Source organism: Sebastes fasciatus, chromosome 23 (genome assembly GCF_043250625.1).
Source record: "Sebastes fasciatus isolate fSebFas1 chromosome 23, fSebFas1.pri, whole genome shotgun sequence".
Taxonomy (NCBI): domain Eukaryota; kingdom Metazoa; phylum Chordata; class Actinopteri; order Perciformes; family Sebastidae; genus Sebastes; species Sebastes fasciatus.
The window spans coordinates 6,936,069-6,956,651 of NC_133817.1; the positions used below are offsets into that span (position 1 = coordinate 6,936,069).

General features: G+C 41.1%; 1 protein-coding gene across 1 annotated transcript in view; it reads left to right on the plus strand.

The window, feature by feature from the left end:
• The window catches only part of LOC141762140 (copine-8), a 99,020-nt gene that overhangs the window by 20,098 nt on the left and 58,339 nt on the right, over positions 1-20,583 (plus strand). Inside the window, exons 2-5 of the mRNA XM_074626072.1 lie at positions 8,715-8,755; positions 11,626-11,672; positions 13,363-13,466; positions 20,209-20,248. Coding sequence (XP_074482173.1) covers positions 8,715-8,755; positions 11,626-11,672; positions 13,363-13,466; positions 20,209-20,248 — 232 coding nt within the window. The remainder of the gene's footprint in view (positions 1-8,714; positions 8,756-11,625; positions 11,673-13,362; positions 13,467-20,208; positions 20,249-20,583) is intronic.

The window sequence follows — 20,583 nt, forward strand, 5'->3', positions numbered from 1 at the left end:
GAAAACCCCTATTCCCCCTGAGAAGAGGACAGAACCGGTGACAAGAGGAGATGGAAGTAAAGAATACTTTAGTAATAATGAAGAGTAATGATGTAAAAGCATGATGTGTGAAAAGCTCAAGTAGGGACAGAGGATGTTTGAGGGAGCAGAAGGTGATGCGGAAGAAATGTGATGAAAAGACAGCACAGCATGTAACAGGCTTGAGCAGCAAGTTCCAGGCATACCAAACAGCTGTAGCAGTACCAAATGACCAGAAATACCATACCAAGAGTGATTCATGAAAAATATCAGTTTAAAGAGGACCTATTTTGCTCATGTTCAGGTGCATACTTGTATTTCGGGTTTCTACTAGAACATGTTTACATGCTTTAAAGTTCAAAAAACGCTTTATTTCTCTCATACCGGCTGTGCTGCGGCACCTCTTTTCACCCTCTGTCTGAAACGCTCTGTTTGAGCTCAAAAAGCCCAGTCTGCTCTGAATGGTCAGCTGGCCCGCTCTGTTGTGATTAGTCAACAGAAACCAAACTCTTCAGACTCCGCTCCAGCTCCGCTCTAACTACCTTTGTTTGACCAAACTAGCTGCTGTAGGCAGATATTATGCAAATGTGTTACTTGGTGACATCACCACGTTACGGAAGAGAAGGCAGGTCCCATATTGTAAAAAGTGAGATTTTCAGGTCTTTTATATTATAAAGCAGGTTTAAGTGCTATATCAAAACGCTCAATATACGGAGAAACACACACAGCCCGTATTCAGAAATTGTGCGTTTGAAACAAGCCGTCAGGATTTCTGTCCATTTGTGATGTCACAAATATACAATATATATAGACCCTTACACAGTTTTAAACGTACTAAATGTGTCTCAGTTTATTTCCTTTTGCAGTGTATGTGAATAACATCAGCTGGCAGGAAGTAAACATGGACCCAAGCTGTTGCCTAGCGACGCAATTCCGTTGCAATTCCGTTGAAATGCACTAAAACGGAGCGTTTCAGACGGAGGGTAAACACAGGTATATTCAGGCAGACAGTATGTGGAAAATAACGTTGTTTTTTTTACATTACAGCATGTAAACATGTTTTTAGTAGAAACATAAAATACAAGTGTGAACCTGAAAATGAGCACGATATGGGACCTTTAAACAGGGCGTTTCAGGCAGTTCAGGAATTTCTGTGGGGTAGAGTAACTCTTTTTGGCCTGGACTTTGTAACTTTGCAGAACTTTTACATGCACATAAAACTATATAACACACTAAAAAAGAGGGATAAAGCACATAACAGTCCTCTTTAAATCTTTGGATGAAAACCAGCAATTAGAATAAATGTCGGTCGATGGCACAGATCAGGATAACTGCTTCAATTATAATGATGAAGTTGTCTTCCTCTGTTAACAGCCAAAATGATGAAGCTTTATTTATAACGCTACATTAACCTATAGCAACGTGAATTAAATGTAATGAAAACCACTTTAATGGTATTGGCATGCATTCAAAAGTTTACTTATACAAATTATAGGTAATTTCAGGAAACTCAAAGCAGCTGCTGCTGTAATCTTTCAATGCAGTAGATTTGTAGATTTGGCTTTGCCCAGAAGAAGCAATTTGTTGTGCTGTCACATCACTTTACTTATACAGATTGCAAGGTTTTAAGACTTATACTGCAAATACTGCTGACATAGAGTGCACACTACGCAGAGAATATTCACATCCTTTGCTTAAGTAAAAGTACAATGGTCACAAGATAGATCTGACTTTTTTGTGTGAAATATTGGATAATTTGACCGCTTTTGGCCTCCCAACAATTATTTAAATGAAGCCATTTTAGAGGTTTAGAGGGCAAATCACTGTTTAGTGAAATTACTCATAGACATCTGAAAGGTGAAAAGGTGAAAAGCAGCCCCAACTAGGCTTTTAATCACTTAATAATAATCTGAAAAGGCTGTAAAATAAATGTCGTGGAGTTAAAATTACAATATTTCTCTCTCTGAAATGAAGTGGAAAATAAAGCTGCATAAAATGGAACGACTGGAAGTGCCTCAAAAGGGTACTTAACTACAGAAATTGAGAAAGTGTATTTACTTTCCGCCACTAACTCTGTAGCTAATTAGCCAATTAGAACTAACTGAGAGTTAATGATAACCAATTAAGAAAAACATCATAACCTTATTTCAAACCAACCAACTGTAACTATTACAGAGTGAATCAAAACAAGTGGCTGAAAAGAAAGAAAATAAATGAATGTTGACATTGAATATGACATGATGACGTCTTCACTCATTAAATTAGATCTTGGCTGACTTTCCTTTATGAAAATGATTCATTATATTTGCAGCGGTGGCTACCACGACAATATATCTTGCTCAGTTTATAACCTAGAAAAGAAAGCCTCTATACTCTGCTCCGCTATGTTCTGTATTAAACCCTCTCCTCTTTTACGCTCAACTTTTCTCTCTTTCTTAGTTAAGCCTGGACTTCAAATAGAGTCCACAACTGTAGAAATAGAGCAGATACGGTCTCAAACACACACAAAAGAGCTTCCTCTGTAGAGACACAGTCTGCTAATCAGACTTCCTGCCTCTTCTTCCTCAGTGTGCAACTCTTTCACTCAACACCTGAACTGTCTCTTCCTCTCAACTCCGTCCGTTTGGAGGGAAGTTCTCTATTGAACTTCTCTCTTTCTCTTATTTTCTTCCCTTTTCTTTATTTCTACAGTTATTCTTTAATTCTGCTTCCTCTCCTCTCCTCATCCTCATCCTCATCCTCTCCTCTCCTCTCCTCTCCTCTCCTCTCCTCTCCTCTCCTCTCCTCTCCTCTCCTCTCCTCTCCTCTCCTCTCCTCTCCTCTCCTCTCCTCTCCTCTCCTGTTCTCATCCTCTTTTCTCTTCTCCTCTCCTCTTTACCCTCCTCTTATTTCCTCTCCTCATCCTCTCCTTTCCTCTTCTCTTCTCTCCTCTTCACCCTCCTCTCCTCCCCATCTCTTCATCCTCATCCTCATCCTCTCCTCTCCTCTCCTCTCCTCTCCTCTCCTCTCCTCTCCTCTCCTCTCCTCTCCTCTCCTCTCCTCTCCTCTCCTCTCCTCTCCTCTCCTCTCCTCTCCTCCAGTGGGCTAAAAACCCAGTTTATGTCTGTAGTGTAGATGGCTATGAGGGTCCCTGGAGGGGGTTTTGCTGTTGTGTCGTCCAGGTAACACACTTGTCAGGGACACGGCCTCTCAAGCCAGTCCAAAAGGCACAGTGCATGTATTCATTAATTTTATAATAGGAGGGGGGGGCAGAGGGAAATGGGGAAAGGAGAGAGGGATCGACCGGAGAGGAGGAGAGAGGAGGAAAATGGATTAAGAGAAGGGGGAAAGTGGGATAGGAAGTGAAAGGAGAGAGGAAGGTAGGAAGGAAGGAAGCTAGAGAGGAGAGGAAATCTCAAGAAAGAGGTGAAAAGGTGAGCGCCACCAACACCTCGGCACTGATGGAATCCCTGCTCGTGGAGTCGGGTGGAGAAACACACACACACACAGCTGTCAGTCAAGTCAGTCAAGTGGCCCCAATTGGCTGTCAGTAGTTGCCATGGTTACCGTCCCCCATTATGCCGTTATCGTGTGGCTCTCCCCCGATGAGCAAACGCACAGAGGTGTGTCTTCCACTGTGTGAGAGAACCAGGCATTTGACATAATTACAGAGTCGTCATATCAGTTAAAGACGCTGCCTCACCATCTCTCTCTCCGTCTCTCTCTCTGTCTTTCTTTTGTCCCCATTTTTCCTTATTTAATTCCTTCTTTCCCCTTTTTTTATTAACTCTCTCAGAGGGAGATTGACAAAGCAAATGAGCATATCGGAGCTCGTATGTGTGTCCTGCCCATCTGGTCAGATTTCACTTCCCTTCCTGTTGCTGTGATTGACAGCTGTCAAGAGGTGATGAGTCAGAGGCATGGCCACGGAGGCAGGGCACCGTACTGGTATAGTTTGCCCCCCAGGGAGGAGGAAGCACGGTTTGACAGGCAACGGAGACGCTTTGATCAGATCTGAGATCAGCACCTTCATATCTGCCGATGATAACTCTATTTTGATTGTTTTATGTGTATATAAGAGAGTTGTACGTTAAATATTGGAGCAAAGTTGATTAAAACTGTTGAATAACGATTCTTTTTGCAGACAGTATGATTAAAAAATAGCATGGCAAAGGTAGGCTGGTACATTTGCCTTTAACTTAGTAGACCCAGGTTCAATATCCAGCTCAAATAAAGGACTTTTCTCCTGTTCGTGAAGTATAAAACTTTTCATGAGTTTATAAGCTATTTACAGCTTTATGACGGTATGGCATTTTTAGATAACCCAATGGGCTTTTAAATGGTTTATATATCTTAAGAAGTTGGAGAATTTTCTCAACCCATAAAGGAATACTTTCAAAATCACCAAATGTTGAGAAACATGGTTTTCATTGGATAGTGATGCAATTAGTGCCGCCCCCTCTTAGTCGGTAGTCTAATAATCGTCCGTTTTGGTCTTAGTCGTAGTGATACAGATCACATTTTTTTAATTAAATGTATAGAACAGCATCTAGTCTGCCAGAAAGGATTAAAATAAGATGAGATCTTTTACAGCTGCAAAGCCAAACAAGCCAACATGGTAAAACTGGAGTGCACTGAATGGTTTTAGGCATATTTTGGCTTCCCTAATATGGATCATTCCTATAAATGTATGCACGTCTAATTTCTTGTGCAATAAGTCTGCAAAAATGTCATTGAAATGAAAAGATACTGAACTTTTCATTTGACGTCACAACCATGTGACAACCCTTTACATCACGATCTTATGTGAACGGTGAATGTGCAAACCACTTCTAGGTAAGATGTAGGTATTTATGTCTCCTACATCGTAATCACCTAATGGGGGCGCTTTGTGCTTTGCGTCATGCGTGGTCCCTGTTCTTTCTTGCTAATTGCCTTAAAAGCTGCATATGGTGAGAGCTTGAAAAGGGTGCTGCTATGTGATGTGTCCTTTGGCAGAAACACATGTTCATGTTAGACAGCTCAACAGATAGCTGCATTTTTCATTTTTTGTTTACCACATGCGTAAACTGCCTATAATCTGTTATTGATTAGATTTCTGTTTAAAGGATTACCAAACCCAGTTAAGGCTGACTGAGTCACTTAGGCTTTTATATAAATTGAATTATTTGCATTTAGATGTGCAGACTAGAGAGATAAAGAAATGATTAAGTGATTCAGTCCGACTCACAAAGTGTTTTTTTGTGTCAAGGAACATGCATGCACCAGAAACGGTGAGAGCCAGCAGAAATGCCAAAGGCGGTGTTTTTTGTGGGGGAAAGGATGAGAGTGAGAAAGAGGCTGCATAGAAAATCTGTTGAAGAAATCAATATTTTCTGGACACAAACCAGCTCTCCACTTTGCCATCAACAGTAGGACTCTATTGCTTATCATCACAGCCGATTAGTTGATTGATACATTCATCTTTTTCTATCAAAAGATCAATTGTTCCGTCATTTATTGGACCGAAAAGGCGTAAAATCAAAATTACACATTACTCATATGAGAGAGCATTTTTTTTTTTTTTCTAAATATACTAGCACACTATATTTAAGCGTGGTGCGTTTATTCTGCAGACCTCTCCGTGACTCGGATGGCAGCTTTTAGCTTTCCGCTGCCTGCCTCTGGATGAAAAGAGGGAGAGAAAAAGAGAGAGAGCAGCCATGACTCATTCACATTATCCTCTGAAGTGGAAATCCTGAAAATGTGTCTTACTCACACACACACATTCACACACATTCACACACACAAACACACAACTCGTGAGCAGGGGGGAGCCCAGGAGCCCATTTGGAGTGCCACCATGTGTGATGTGCTTTGAGCAGCAGCCAGTCAAAGAGTGTGGAGCCTCAAATATTCTCTCAAAGGGTGAAAGTGTATTTTAACCTGAGTCTCGAACTGCACCTCCAACTGTGGGGGGGGTATCGAGTGGGAAATGACTCCCGGCCACCAGCAACCAGCCAACATGGTGCCACGTCAGTGTGCAAGTTTATTTTCTAGCATATACAGTAGGTGTGCATTCATCTGTTGATGTCCAGGTTTATTTTTAGATGGTGTTAGATGGTGAAACTGCTTTATGAATTTCCATCCCGATCTGATGGGAAGGCGTATATGTAAGACAGCATTACAAGGACATTCAAGAGAACGCATTTTAGCCTTTTCACGTGTCATTCGATCTATTCAATTCAGTTCTATGCTTATATACTATATACATTAAAGCTTCAGTAAGAAGTATGTTTTTGGCATCATTGGGCAAAAATTCCATAATAACCTTTCAGCATATTGTAATTCAAGTGTTCTGAGAGATAACTAGACTTCTGCACCTCCTCATGGCTCTGTTTTCAGACTTAAGAGAATCTAGCCTGTGACGGGAGACTTTGACCAATCACAGGTCATTTCCTTGAGAGAGCGTTCCTATTGGCTGTGCTCCGGCTCCATGCGGCGGCGTCACAAACTTTCTCATTTTACAGCTAAACCGTGCACTACAAGATGATTCTGGAAACATTTGAGGAGAGAAATAGGCATTAATGTAACATAATATTGATTCATATTTGATCAGCGCTGCCTAGTTTGACCGTTTGGTCGGAGTTTGCGAGTGATTGACAGCCGGAACTCATAGACGGCAGATGGACAGCAGACCTCAGATCAGCTCTTACTGCTTGTTTTCTTCCGGTCTGTGGTTGCAGATGCCGTCAGGAGCACCAGAGGACACTGGAGGACACAGAAGAACATGATTTTTTTCAGATTACCTGTTTCATGTACTACTGTCACGATATAGCGACCGTTTTATAAAAATAACTTTTTTTAATCATATTTGCGCCAATCTCGCCTACTTCAGCTTTAAATACTGCAATTTGTTGCTGCACTAAAAAGGTTTACACTTGAATTGTAATTCCTGTTTTGAAGATTTTTTTAACCAAGTTGCTGGTGCACGATTTCTTATTTTAATAATGAATAACAAATCAGTACATTTATATCTGTGTATTTATTTGTTACATTTTGTTTTGCAAAGCAATATTTCAGGCAAGCCTTACACATAAATGATGATCCCAGTCACCACACGGCTTATTAATTAAACACTAGTATCAAATCGGTACTCGGTGTCGGCCGATACCCAAAGACCAGTTATCGCTGTCGGTATCGGGACTGAAAAAGTCAGATAGATGCATCCCTAGTTTTCTCATAATGTAATATTCATTCACTTATATTTATAACAACACAGCTGGTTGTTTCTTCATGTCAAACTTTGAGAGAGAATGGCATTGTATTGAAGCAGTCATTATAGTCAGGCTATGCTATAAAGCATGTAAACATCTTAGCTGGATTATTGCATCCATGCGGAGGACAGACAACACAGTAGGCAAACACCTACGGATGATTTTGAGTCTGCAGTGCACCTGACGTGTGTGTTTGGATGATGGGAGGAAACAACTAAGTTACCTGGAACATGTAACCTGAACCAAACGCTTCAAACAACTGCTTCTCAAATGTCTCAAAATATGACGACAAATCATCGTGCAAAGTGCCTCTTGACGTGGCACATTTGATGCGAGCGATTTGATATAGAGAGATGGAGACAACTGAAAAGTGAGCTGAAAACCAGTTTGCAGTCTGCACTCCCTCGCCAATGACGGTTTCAGGGCTTAAGTCTGACAGCCTTTCACAATCCCTAGGATTTCAAAGGATGATGGGGAAGCATTACCCACATTTTCATGCCCCCTTCGGCGACCAGGAAACGCCAGGGCACCTTAAATAGATGAAAGGAAGTGGATTGGAGAGTAGATCTCAATTCTTATTGAGGCCACTTAACATGCTAGAGTGATTTAACCTCTTTGACAAGTTAGTGATCTCAATCTCTCCTCTCCTCCCCTCTGGAGACCATTAGCTGCCACCACCGCCATCATCATCTTTCATCTCATTATTCCCAAATCAGACTTAATGATAAGATATTATGCCGCTTTCATATCCGGCCATTTCGCTTTTCCCCAGCCTTCCTCCTTTTCCGTTTTTGGGGAGCATAAATTCTTCTTAATGTCCATCTCGGCTGAAACTCATTGGTTTGTTTAAAGCCGCACAATCTAGCACTATAGAGAATATAATCTTAGACGTAGTGTTCTTCAAGCGTGAAATGAGGAATCTGAATATCCACAAATAAAGAGGCTGAATAATAAACAAACATTGAAATGTTTTCGCCGCGGACGTGAAGACGCGTAGCTCAGTTTGTCTTCTCTTGTCAGGTTTAACTGAAACTTTCTGCTCACTGTGGGGATTAAGACACAGTAAGATGTCTACCTGTCAGTACAGCCCTCGTCTCAGACAGGAGTAAATTTCCACTGTGTAACGTCAAAGAATAAGGGTGGAGATATTCTATATTTTTCTTTCTGTCACTACCAACAAGTCCATCTGTCAATACTTTCCAACATCCCTACCCTGTTTGTTATTTCATGGGTTTTGTTACGAGCCTCCGTGCCGTGGGGTATCCAGTATTTTAGGTATGTTTTGTATTTTCACACCTCAGATAAGAGTTTCACAGGAATACTGTAAACAGAGCGGGACCCTAACGTGCCGACTCATGGCCAACAGAGGACATAAATAGTCTACGTGTTATAATGCATTCACTGACACATTTGGATGACGAATGTGTTTCTGACTACTTTCCCTCTTTTGTGTCTCTACAGAAACCTGCTGGACAGGGACACCTTCTCCAAATCAGACCCAAGTAAGACTCACCACCTCTCCACCTTTTTGTTTTATTATCACCCCATGGTCAACAAGTTTGTGTTTGTGTCAGTACATGATTGTTCATTGTGGATGGCAAAAGGCTCTTTATCATTTCTGAGCTTGCCCAAAATCACAAAAAGAGAAGGTAAGAACAGTAGAGGCCTAAGGCAAGAAAGAAGGAAATAACAGCATTAATAAATAAAGAACACAAGAGAAGAATAAGGAGAACTAATGTTGTATAAACTGAGAAATTAATTAGAGACCAAAAGAAGGTCTTTTGTTTTGCCATATGTAGTCGTGAGTCACTCCTTATGTGTGTTGTTGTTTTTTTTCACTAAATGCGTGAGCTCGGCTGTAGGCGGGTCTGACTAATGCATGAAGCCAACTAAGAAGCTCCTCTCATCTCCCAGCAGTTAAAATCATTATAATAATGCTGTTTAGTGGCAAGAAGTTAAAGGAGTATAGTTAAATAAGCTTATTCGCGTCCTTTTCTAAGAGTCAGATGAGAAGCTCGATACCGCTCTCCTGCATGTCAGAGCTGTTGGCTTGAGACTTAGAGGTCGTCTGCTGAGAGACTTTACTCATTTACATCCAAACTACTCCTTTAAGAGAGTTCTACACCTCGTTTCCACACAGTTTTTGTTTGTAATCCCGCAGTACGCCCCCTGGTATTCAAAGCAAGGAAATGCATCTCTTTATGGATGGATAGTAAAGCCAGCGCAGATATGGCAGGGAAGTTAATTTTGTCTGTTTTTCGCCTTCCAGTCTAACATTAGATGAGTCTCATTTATAAAAGAAATGTGTGAAAAGTTCAACGGCGTATTTAGTTAACACTGGTAGCATGCTTATTGTGCAACATATACACTCACCGGCCACTTTATTAGGTACACATTGCTAGTAAGTGCTTCAAGGTTGGACGTGTTGTGCGTTCAGAGATGGTATTCTGCATACCTTGGTTGTAACGAATGGTTATTTGAGTTACTGTTGCCTTTCTATCATCTCGAACCACTCTGCCCATTCTCCTCTGACCTCTGACATCAATAAGGCATTTCCGTCCACACAACTGCCTCTCACTGGATATTTTCTCTTGTTCGGACCATTCTCTGTAAACCCTAGAGGTGGTTGTGCGTGAAAATCCCAGTAGATCAGCAGTTTTTGAAATACTCAGACCAGCCCGTCTGGCACCAACAACCATGCCACGTTCAAAGTCACTTAAATCCCCTTTCTTCCCCATTCTGATGCTCGGTTTGAACTTCAGCAAGTCGTCTTCACCACGTCTAGATGCCTAAATGCATTGAGTTGCTGCCATGTGATTGGCTGATTAGCTATTTGTGTTAACAAGCAATTGAACAGGGGTGCCTCATAAAGTGGCCGGTGACTGTATATATAAACAGAGATGTATTACATTCATTACAGTCAGTTGGTGCATTAGTTTGCATACGGTCTGTCCTCAATCTGCCGCCAACGTACTCTAGGCAAATTACGGGCCGAAAAAAATAGGAATGAATGAACTTCCGGTAGACTTGCATACCTACACAGAGCTCTGTGGAAACGAAGCGTCACGGTTAGTTATGAGTGGTTTGTAAATGCCGGATGTTTTCTCCACTGGGTGTGTTGGTATGTCATGTGTTAGGGAGTATGGATAGGAGTTGAAGGATAAGATTCATCGAAAATTAAATAATTCGCTATCAAAGATGATCATCTTGAGGTGTGTGTGTGTGAATTTGGGATTATGATATCAGGATGCCTTTTGGTGCTCTCCTATGAGTCAGTAATACACACACATACTGTTTTTGCACAATATAGTATGTCAGCACATTTATAGTAGCACAGGATTATAATGACTCAAGGTGATGACGATGACAGTGATGAACACGACGGCGAGGATGACAGTGATTAACATGAGGAGGAGGAGGAGGAGGAGGAAGGAGCTCAGGCTTTACCCATACATTTATGCATGCTCTTGTGATGAGCAGCACTTGTGATTATGCTGAGCACAGCGACTCTGGTCTCCTGATATGAACCAGCCTGACAGGGGGAAAAGAGCACGTAGGGAAACGAAAGAGAATGTAGAGATACCTCGGATCTGCCACTCGCTGGTAAAAATACCTTTAAAATGTAAAGAGCAGTGATCCAAAAAGGGAAGCAAGTCTCGCTGGTACAAGTGGCATAGAGACATAAAGCCCTTCAATATATAAGCCGCAAAACCACCATGAAGTTTCCTGTTCTATTATCGGTTTAAACTTATCTCTTCCCCAGAATATCTTTCTATCATTTCACCCCAGAAATAAGAAGAAATCTCTCGTGTGTCTCAGTGTGTATGTACGTGCCGATTGATATATCTGAACAGAACATCAAAGGCCTCCAGATATGAAGTGTGTGATGATGAGTGAGCTCTGTAATTTGCCTTTTAGTGAATTGTCTCGTTTGGGGGGGGGGGGAACTGCATAATGGCCCGTAATGACGTCTTTCACCATCTGAAGACGGGAAATAGTTTTGGGCTTCATGAATAAAACTATTAGGTGCTGTTTGATGTGGTTTTTGTTGTTTCTAAATCATGCATTTAGAGCGTATTAGTCATGTTCTGATGGATCCAATAAATACCGTGACATTTGAGTTTGTTTTTCTATTTTGTTTGCTTTGTGTTTTATGTGTAACGTTCCTCTATCCTTCCCTTAGTTAGCCATCAGTTCAGTAATACATACGTTAAAAATAAAGATCCTATTACACAGTGGTCAGGTAGTTTTTAGGTTCAGTATATGAATAACTTAGAAAGTTTTGAGGACAATGCGTGGACAACTATAATGCTATTACCATGGGTTTTAGCATGATCTTTAATGTCATGTTATGTGTCTCTGTTCTTCACAGTTTGTGTTCTCTACACACAAGGCATGGGCAACAAGGAGTGGAGAGAGGTGAGTGTGGATCACAGTACGTTGCATCACCAATATTCAACCTTTCAGTACAATTAGAGACACAATGGACTCCGATGTTGAAGAAAAAACACATACATACACTTAGTATGTTTCAAACAGTCATTATTTGGCTCGCTATGGTACAACAAGAGGCTACAGCTCTGCTAGGAGCTCTGTGTGTGGCCTTACTTATGCGCAGTGGTGCTTTGAGTTTAATGCTAATATCACCATACTAACTTACTGTCCCTCCCCTGTAAGATATTGGTAAGGATTATCTTCACAGTTCAAAGGAATGAAGGGAAATTGATGTTTCAAATGCAGTTTAAATGGTAAACATCTGTTCAGCTACTGTGGAAATATCAATATCTAAAGTCAAAAAAACTGTCTTGCCTGCAGTATAACATATACATAAACATACATTGAACATTTGACCAACATAGCTGAAAACACAAGATCTTTAAAAGATCTCCTTAAAGGGATAGTTTGGGTGTATTGAAGTGGGGTTGTATGAGGTACTTATCCATAGTCAGTGTATTACCTACAGTAGATGACGGTTCAGTTTGAAGAAGCAGACAGGAGTTACCGCACGGAAGCAAAGAAATGTAGTGCTGTGGACGAGGCTGGAAGCAAAACATAAAATCAATATCAATTTAAATGAATATTTCCACCGCTTTACCTTGCCGTCAGACAGATATACAGTCTATGTTTCCGACAGGGAACTGAAGCCGTTATATCCATCTATGCTCTCACCAAAGCAACCAGACTCCTTCGGAAAAAAACAGTATTTTACCTTGCAGTTCCCCGTTGGAGAGGGCCGTCTGACGGCAATGTGAAGCAGTGAAAATATTCAAAATATAGCGTAAACTTAAACTCATATTGATTTTTTTTAGGTGGCTAAAATACGTTTTGCTGCCTGCCTCGTCCACAGCAGTACATTGCTTTGCTTCCGTGCGGTAACTCCCGTCGGGTTCTCCAAACTGGGGGCGTGCCGACCGTCTGACACACTGACTATGGAAAAGTACCTCATACAACCCCTCTAATGTATTATTCACAATACAAAGAGAGTAATAGTATTATGATAAGTAAACCCACTTTGTTCGTGCTTGTAGACACAGCCAGTACCTACAACTTGTTTATGAGCATGTGTGCACGCACGTATGACTGAACTCACCAATGTGTTTCACAACGCTGAATATTCATGAATGTAAATGAGAGGGGCAAATCTTGCAGCCCCAATCATTCTCAGTTATCCGTAGTTGCGGGTAGCCCATCGTCTGCATGCATTAGTAACAGGCTAAGTTAAATGCCAAACCGGGAACCTACTTGACCCCCATTGACTTGATACTTCAGCTGCTCTGCATTCATTACTCCAAAGCTGCACATAATCTTCTGTAACCAGCCTTCTCCCCTGGTGTCACCGGAGGGGTAAAACCGCTGGTGATTAGTTATTCACACGAGTCGCTGCCACTTCACCAATGAGTGCTTATAAAAAACTGTGATTTGTGGAAGATTGGTGAGCTGCAGAAACGTTAAAACAACAGATGACGGTTTTACGGCAACGATTTGGGTCATTAAACTGACATTCTTTTGTGGTGCAATATGTAGAAAATATATAGAAGAAACAATGGTTTTCCTTTCAATTCATCCAAAAGGTGTTCTTATGTGTCTTTATCTTCCTTTCTTTGTCCAGTTTGGGAGAACGGAGGTGATTGACAACACGCTAAACCCAGACTTTGTGCGGAAATTCATTTTGGACTACTTCTTTGAAGAGCGACAGAACCTCCGATTTGACTTGTAAGTAATGCCTACGCGTGTGTGTGTGTGTGTGTGTGTGTGTGTGTCATCATGGTATTAATATAATATATATACTTGTTCTGGCACCAGACATTGTAAAGGTCAAATAGCATTTAAGGTTCAAGAGTTGATCTTTGGTTTACTCAACGTTAGAAGCCTCTTCTAGGAAGCATCCCTATCACATTATTAGTTCCTAAAAATACAAACCTTCACTTTTATTCTGGAGCTACGAATATGGTGTTTTTTATCTTAGATTTTTCTCTCTTCACTGGACAGTTGTTGGTATGCAAACACAGTTTTCCTACTCGACTCTAATTTTCTCTCTGTTTACGTGAATTGAGAGGTGAAGTAGATTGCCACTTGATTAATATTCATTCATGCCACCTACTATTGGCGTCAGTCGATTCAAATATTTAATTGCGATTAATCGCACATTTAGTATCTGTTCAAAATGTACGTTAAAGGGATATTTGTCAAGTATTTAATGCATTTATCAACATGGGAGTGGACAAATATGCTGCTTTATGCAAATTAATGTATATATTTATAATTGGAAATCAATTAACAAGACAAAACAACGACAAATATTGTCCAGAAACCCTCACAGGTACTGCATTTAGCATAACAAATATGCTCAAATCATAACATGGCAAACTGCAGCCCAACAGGCAACAACAGCTGTCAGTGTGTCAGTGTGCTGACTTGACTACGACTTGCCCCAAACTGCATGTGATTATCATAAAGTGTATAGAGTCTGTAAAGGGGAGACTCGTGGGTACCCATAGAACCCATTTACATTCACATATCTTGTGGTCAGAGGTCAAGGGACGCCTTTGAAAATAGCCATGCCAGTTTTTCCTCGCCAAAATGTAGTGTACGTTTTGAGCGTTATTTAGCCACATTCGCAACGAACTAGTATGACATGGTTGGAACCAATGGATTCTTTAGGTTTTCTAGTTTCATATGATGCCAGTATCTTCTCTCTAGCTTTAAAAGCTCAGGAAGACCTTGAGGGAATTTCTTCAAATTTGGCACAAATGTCCACTTGGACTCAAGAATGAACTGATTAGATTTTGGTGGTCAAAGGTCACTGTGACCTCACAAAACACATTTTTGCCCATAACTCAATAATTCATATGCTAATTATGACAATTTCACACAAATGTCTAAAAGGATAAAAAGATGAAGTGATGACATTTTGGACAGACGTGGATGTAAAACTGCAACTTGATGCTTGGCAGAGGCATACATCCTCTTTTCCCATGGCAACTACAGACAGTAATTTATTGCACAGAAGTTCCTCATTGTACATCACTTAGACTGCTTCATTTGTTTAGATGCATTGCTATGCTCATTATATTGGTTGATAGCGACTTTAAAAGCAGTATTGGTTTTGGTCCAATATGACTATTAGTGCTGATATTTGGCAGATTATTGAATTGGCATGCCAACCGCTAAGTACGTCCTCCAAAGTTTCAAAGTGTCAGTAGTGAGTTGGAAGGAAATTTAAGATATTAATGAGCACTATGTGGTATCAAATACTGCATATTAAAAAGCTTAACCTGCTTTGCATCTGTTTGTAAGACCTTAGAAATACATGTGTACACTGTGAGAGTAACTGTCACTTAGTAAGGTTGAATCTCTGCTATCCTAGTGAGTCAATATAAAGTCACATTACATGGCGCTGTTTATGCACGCGTTATAAGCTTTGTGGCTGCATCTCAGACTTCATTAGCGCTCCTTTGCATATAAGATGCTATCTGTAGGAGAGAGTTGGTCTTTAGCTTCATTAAGCCAGCAGACTGCCTGTAGGTGAGGGGGATTCTCTTTCTCAATTTAGCTCTCTGATCACATTTCTCATTGAATTACAGAGGGGATTTCAGTGGCTTTATTTTATTAGATGGAGACTAATTAGATTATAATCTATGAACCAGGGAGCCACATCGGCTGCCCAACTGGGATCTGAAAGTTAGACTCTGTGAAGAGGAGTCAGTGTTTCTGTATATATTATGTTTGCCTATCTCTATATAGGAATAGGGGTTTCTGCATCCCTTTTTTCACCGCTGTATTAGCACTGCTTCTGGTCTAACTGCAAACCTCTTCATTCTCCTTTTTCATTGCAATATAGCCTATACAAATTTAGTAATATCCCTGCGGTTGTGGTCTTGACCGGTCTTTGAATGAATAAAATGAAATACAGAGTCCTCTTTGTATGAGACCCAGACAAGACGGAGTAAAAATGTGGTCGATTCCGAGACGAGACGGAGACCTTCAAAAAGTGGTATTGAGACCGGAGGTGGAAAGTGATACTTCTTTTTCTTCACCTGTCTGTCAGCCAGTCTCTCCGTGCCTGTTGCACATTCATCATCGCTGGTGTCCGAGTCGGCAGCTCTGTTAGACTCTCCCTCACCGCCAGCTTCCTCCTTTCTCTCCTCATTTTTTTTTTTTTTTTAAATAATCAGCGATAGACCGCTTCATTTTGAGGAACAGCGAAACTTTGGCGCCCTGCAGTGTGTGTGATGCGCGTGAGGTAGGGGCGGCGTTTACACAGGTTTACACAGAACAGAGGAGAGTGCAGGAGGGGAGAGAAAGGCTGCGCCAGTGAGGAACAAAAAGGACTGCTTTCATCTGCAATATCCAACGCTCTTACCGTGTTACCAAAATAGTAATGATCATGCACTCACACAAATGCGACTAGGTCAAAATTTAACTCGCACACTCCCAAAAAAAGGTTGCATATGTGACCATTTTGGTCGCAGTCTAGAGCCCTGCATAGGTGTATAGCCATCGGTGTGTGAATGAGATTTAGATTATAGATTATAGATTAGATGGGCAAAGTTGTATGAATGCCACTGTATGAATGTGTGTGTGAATGGGTGAATGCTGACTTAGTGTAAAGCGCTTTGAGTGGTCAGAAGACTAGAAAAGCGCTGTATAAATGCAAGTCCATTTACCATCTCGAGACCAAGACCGATCTCAAGTACAACAACACTGAAATAGTGTATATCTACGCTAAAATTAATGCATCATACTAAAATTTGGTGTGCAGAGAACCTTGAACTAGTACTATTTTCATGTACGTTGCCACCTCTCTGTCCATCAAAACTGTTACAGTGTGTAAATTACTGTGAAAAAAATAGGAAGGAGTCGTCACTTCTCGCTATCGGATGAAAAAAAAAGGAGAATGTGGTCTATTTTTCCATCATTTGTCTGGATTTCCTGCGTCAGTGGATCAGTGAATTGCTCTCTCTCATGACCCTGTTCATCCATACGTTGTTCTAGTGTTTCAGTATCTCGGCCGGTTGCTCCGTCTCTTTCACACAACACACATAACTCATATTGTCATCTCGCAAGTGTCACCAGGTCAACGTGGACAGACCCCACTCCAAGACAAAAAGCGAAGCTGATGTGTGCGTGAGAGACGTGCGCATTCCCCCCATACTGTGTGGTGGCCATGGTGACAACGTTGTGTGTGCATTGCGTGTGCGATGGTAACCATAACAACCGGGTGATTCCAAGGGGGCGGTGAGTGTGATATAGGAGCGGACAGATTTCCTTCAGGGAAAGAGAAGCATTTAACCTTTTCATATCTACTCTGCCTGCTCCACTTCTGCACCGCGCGCCATGTTACCACCCAGTATTCATTACCACTCATGAATCAACTGGAAAAAAACGTACATGCAGGACTTTGAGTTGTGCGTTTTGTTGTCTCTAAACTTCTCACTTTGATAAAAATATCCGTGTTTTGAACTGATTTTTGTAGCTGCTTTGATCCTTTGGCCTTCCTCTGAATCACTTCCAGCTGCTGCTATAAAGAGAGCCCTGTTTGGATGCTAGAAGTGTACCTGAATGTGTTTTTATAACATCTTTTTTTATCAGAATAGGTGTCATATTTCACCTTTATGTGAAACTCGAGTGGGCAGTTACGTGAGACATTTAAAGGCTGTTATGTGTTCTGTGACGACATACTGTATATACACACAAGATGCACACACTTTCTAGTTGTGACATTCTTATGCTCAGGATATGAAAGGATAGTTTGAATGCCTTCTCATTTGTTTAGGCAGATGAATAAATGTCTGAATACATGTCTTTATGCTCGTCTCTTAAGTGGTTTTCTGAATATAACTGAGCAACGTCGCACTGGCCTTTTGTTGGTCTGTTTGTGTGTGTTGTTGCTAGTGTCGTACATGTGTGTGCGTGGACCTAGATTGCTGACATGTCTCACAGCCGTAGACCTAGTAGTCTGGCCGGTCTGCCGAGCGTAACACAGTCTGAGACGATAACAGATGAGAGACTGTTTCCTCCCTCAGGCCCATAAAGATGGGATCTGTATGAAAATGTTATGAAACACTACAGCTTGTCCTCTGAATATGAAGTACAACACCACACTGTGTGTAATAAACCTCTCTGCATCTCCATTCATAGTGTGTACGTATGGATTTCAGTACATGTCATTCTACTACTTTGTGATCCCCCCTGCCTTTTCCTCTAGTGCCACTATGAGGTTGACCTTTTGGCAATATCTCAACAGCTATTAGATGGATTGCCATGACATTTTGTTCTGACATTCATGTTCCCCAGAGGATGAATTGTAAAAACTTTGATCCCCCCGAACTTTCATCTATATCCCCATCATCGGGTCAAAAGTTCACTCCAACTAATACTTTTGTTTTTGAATAATCACTAATGGTATTCCCATCAGCCTCTTCTTTGTGCTTTGTTCTAATAAGCTAAATATCAGCATGCTAAAACGCTAAAATAACATGATAAACATCAACATGCTGGAAAAAGGTAACGCCTGCACACTTACTCCACATCACAAAAATGTATTAATGATTATACATTTCGATCCTACTTGGATCTTTGTGGAAACCACAACCATATTTATACATCATGCACACCAATAGGCAACAAGCTCTATGATGGCAGGTGTGGTTCATCCAAAAAATACCCAGGGTGATAAAACATCCACATACAATTAAAGGTGCTAAATGCGAGATTGGGAGCATTTCTGTTGCTTCTGCACGGCGCTCAACATGGCGACAGCTGCTAACAGTGAAAAGAACAGCAACAGTGCTGACAGAGCTTACAGTGTTACCCTGAGGGGGCAACCGGAGGGTGGGTGCTACGCTTCTGCGACCGACGGCGTTATCGGTTGTCATTGCCGTATGAGAGCAGTGCAGAGCGCCGGCCGTGAGCTAGCCAGTGGGGCAAGCTCACATGTACAACATGCACTAAAAGCATGCGCGGCAGGCCCCGGCTATGTCAACAAAGAGCGGAGAAGCTCATATTACAACACACTGAGAGTGACTTCATTCTCTGCTCAGGTAGATGCACTATATCTTTACGTAGCAAATAGTTGTGTACTGCTATATTAATGCTCTGAATATCATATAGAACACCTTTAACAATTAAATAAAGTACACATAAAAATCAGTAATACAAATCCATCAAAAATACGTTATTTATAAACACGTCATATTCATCATCGCATGTATCAGAAACTACATCACCTATGTTCAAAAAGATATTGGTGTGCATGATATACATATAAATAAGGGTGTGGTTTCCACTTTTCCACATTCTGACCAGACGAAGATCCAAGTAGGATCAAAACGTAGTCGTTAATACATTTTTGTGGCTTGGAGTAAGTGTGCAGACGTCACGCAATGTGCGTATAATTTATCTTCTTGTAACATCAGCATGCTAAAATTATCATTGTTAGCACGTTAATCTACAGTCTCACAAAGCTCGTCTTGTTTCTTCACAAGGAGTTCAAAGGTCACAGAGAAGCAGAGCCATAAATGACTAAAATAGGGCTCAAAGGTCTTCTATTTATTTTTTTATTAGTTCATTTGTTTTTATTAATTTCCAACCCCTCAGCTTTATAATAATTTAATTACAGTGAAACAGGGTGTCTCCAATTACTAGTGTACATAGGGGATTTGTCTGAACGTGGCTCTGAGTCAGTATGGACACTTTTGTTGATAGTGAATCATCTCTGCTCCAGAGGGTGGATGACTGTCAGACACTGATAATAAGATATCATGTGATTTGTGTTTAATCACTTTGAATACTTGGTCATGCTTCGGGATCAGATTGATCGTAATTACCCCACGCACAACACACACACACACACACACACACACACACACAGAGGATGTACATTATCCCAAACATTTTTTGTAAAGTAACTTAAATTGCTCCTCATTTTCTCCCCCCAAAATATTACCCACCAAAGGGCAATCCATTTATAGTGGCGGCTGAAATGACCTGAGCTGTGAAACGACCTCAAATTGCTGAGTGAATGGCTTGTCTGATTGCTTCCCATTCTTTTGGAGTATAGCCTCTGCACTGGAGGTCCGCATTTCTCTGCAAGTATCGTATGTTGTATGAGAGACCTGCAGGTGGAACGGAGGAAAACGAAACGTGTGAATAATATTCAAGCACCGAAACACACACTAATGAGCAATATTTCTCTCTCTCTCTCCCTCACATGTATGCATGACTGCCAATTAGTCCATTTAGTGTCACTTAAATGGAGGATGCCTGTGAGCCCGCGATGCCGGGAAAGTGAAATACCCAGAGCCTCTGGTGAGATCGTCGTTGACAAGCTGCTTGGCCCCGTTACTGATTTACTCCGTCTGTAATCCCTGTCGTATTCCCGGCTGAGCTCCTGTCACCCTCCATCACTTTCTAATGCACTGACTTTCGCTCTCTCTTTTCCCTTTTCCTACAGGTACGATGTCGACTCGAAGAGCGCCAACCTGTCAAAACACGTGAGTACTAACAACTTGATTATGTGTGTCTTTTTTTGTGCGCACATGTATGTTTACACCGTATTTAATTCGGTGTGAGCGAGTGTTTGTGTGAGCGTGATTGCCGTCCTTGTTATTACCTCCCATTAGCCTCATTTCAGTCGCATAACAGCAATCTGGCCATTACAATGAGTGTGTTTATCATCTACTGTAAATAGCACATTCCCTGAACAGCCATTTAGAAATTAAATCAATTCCGACTTCCCCTGTCCACCCCGCTTTTTTTTTCACATTGTTAGCAGTGATTAGCATAACGGTAATTAAAAACAACAATGTGATAACTTTGATAGTAATAG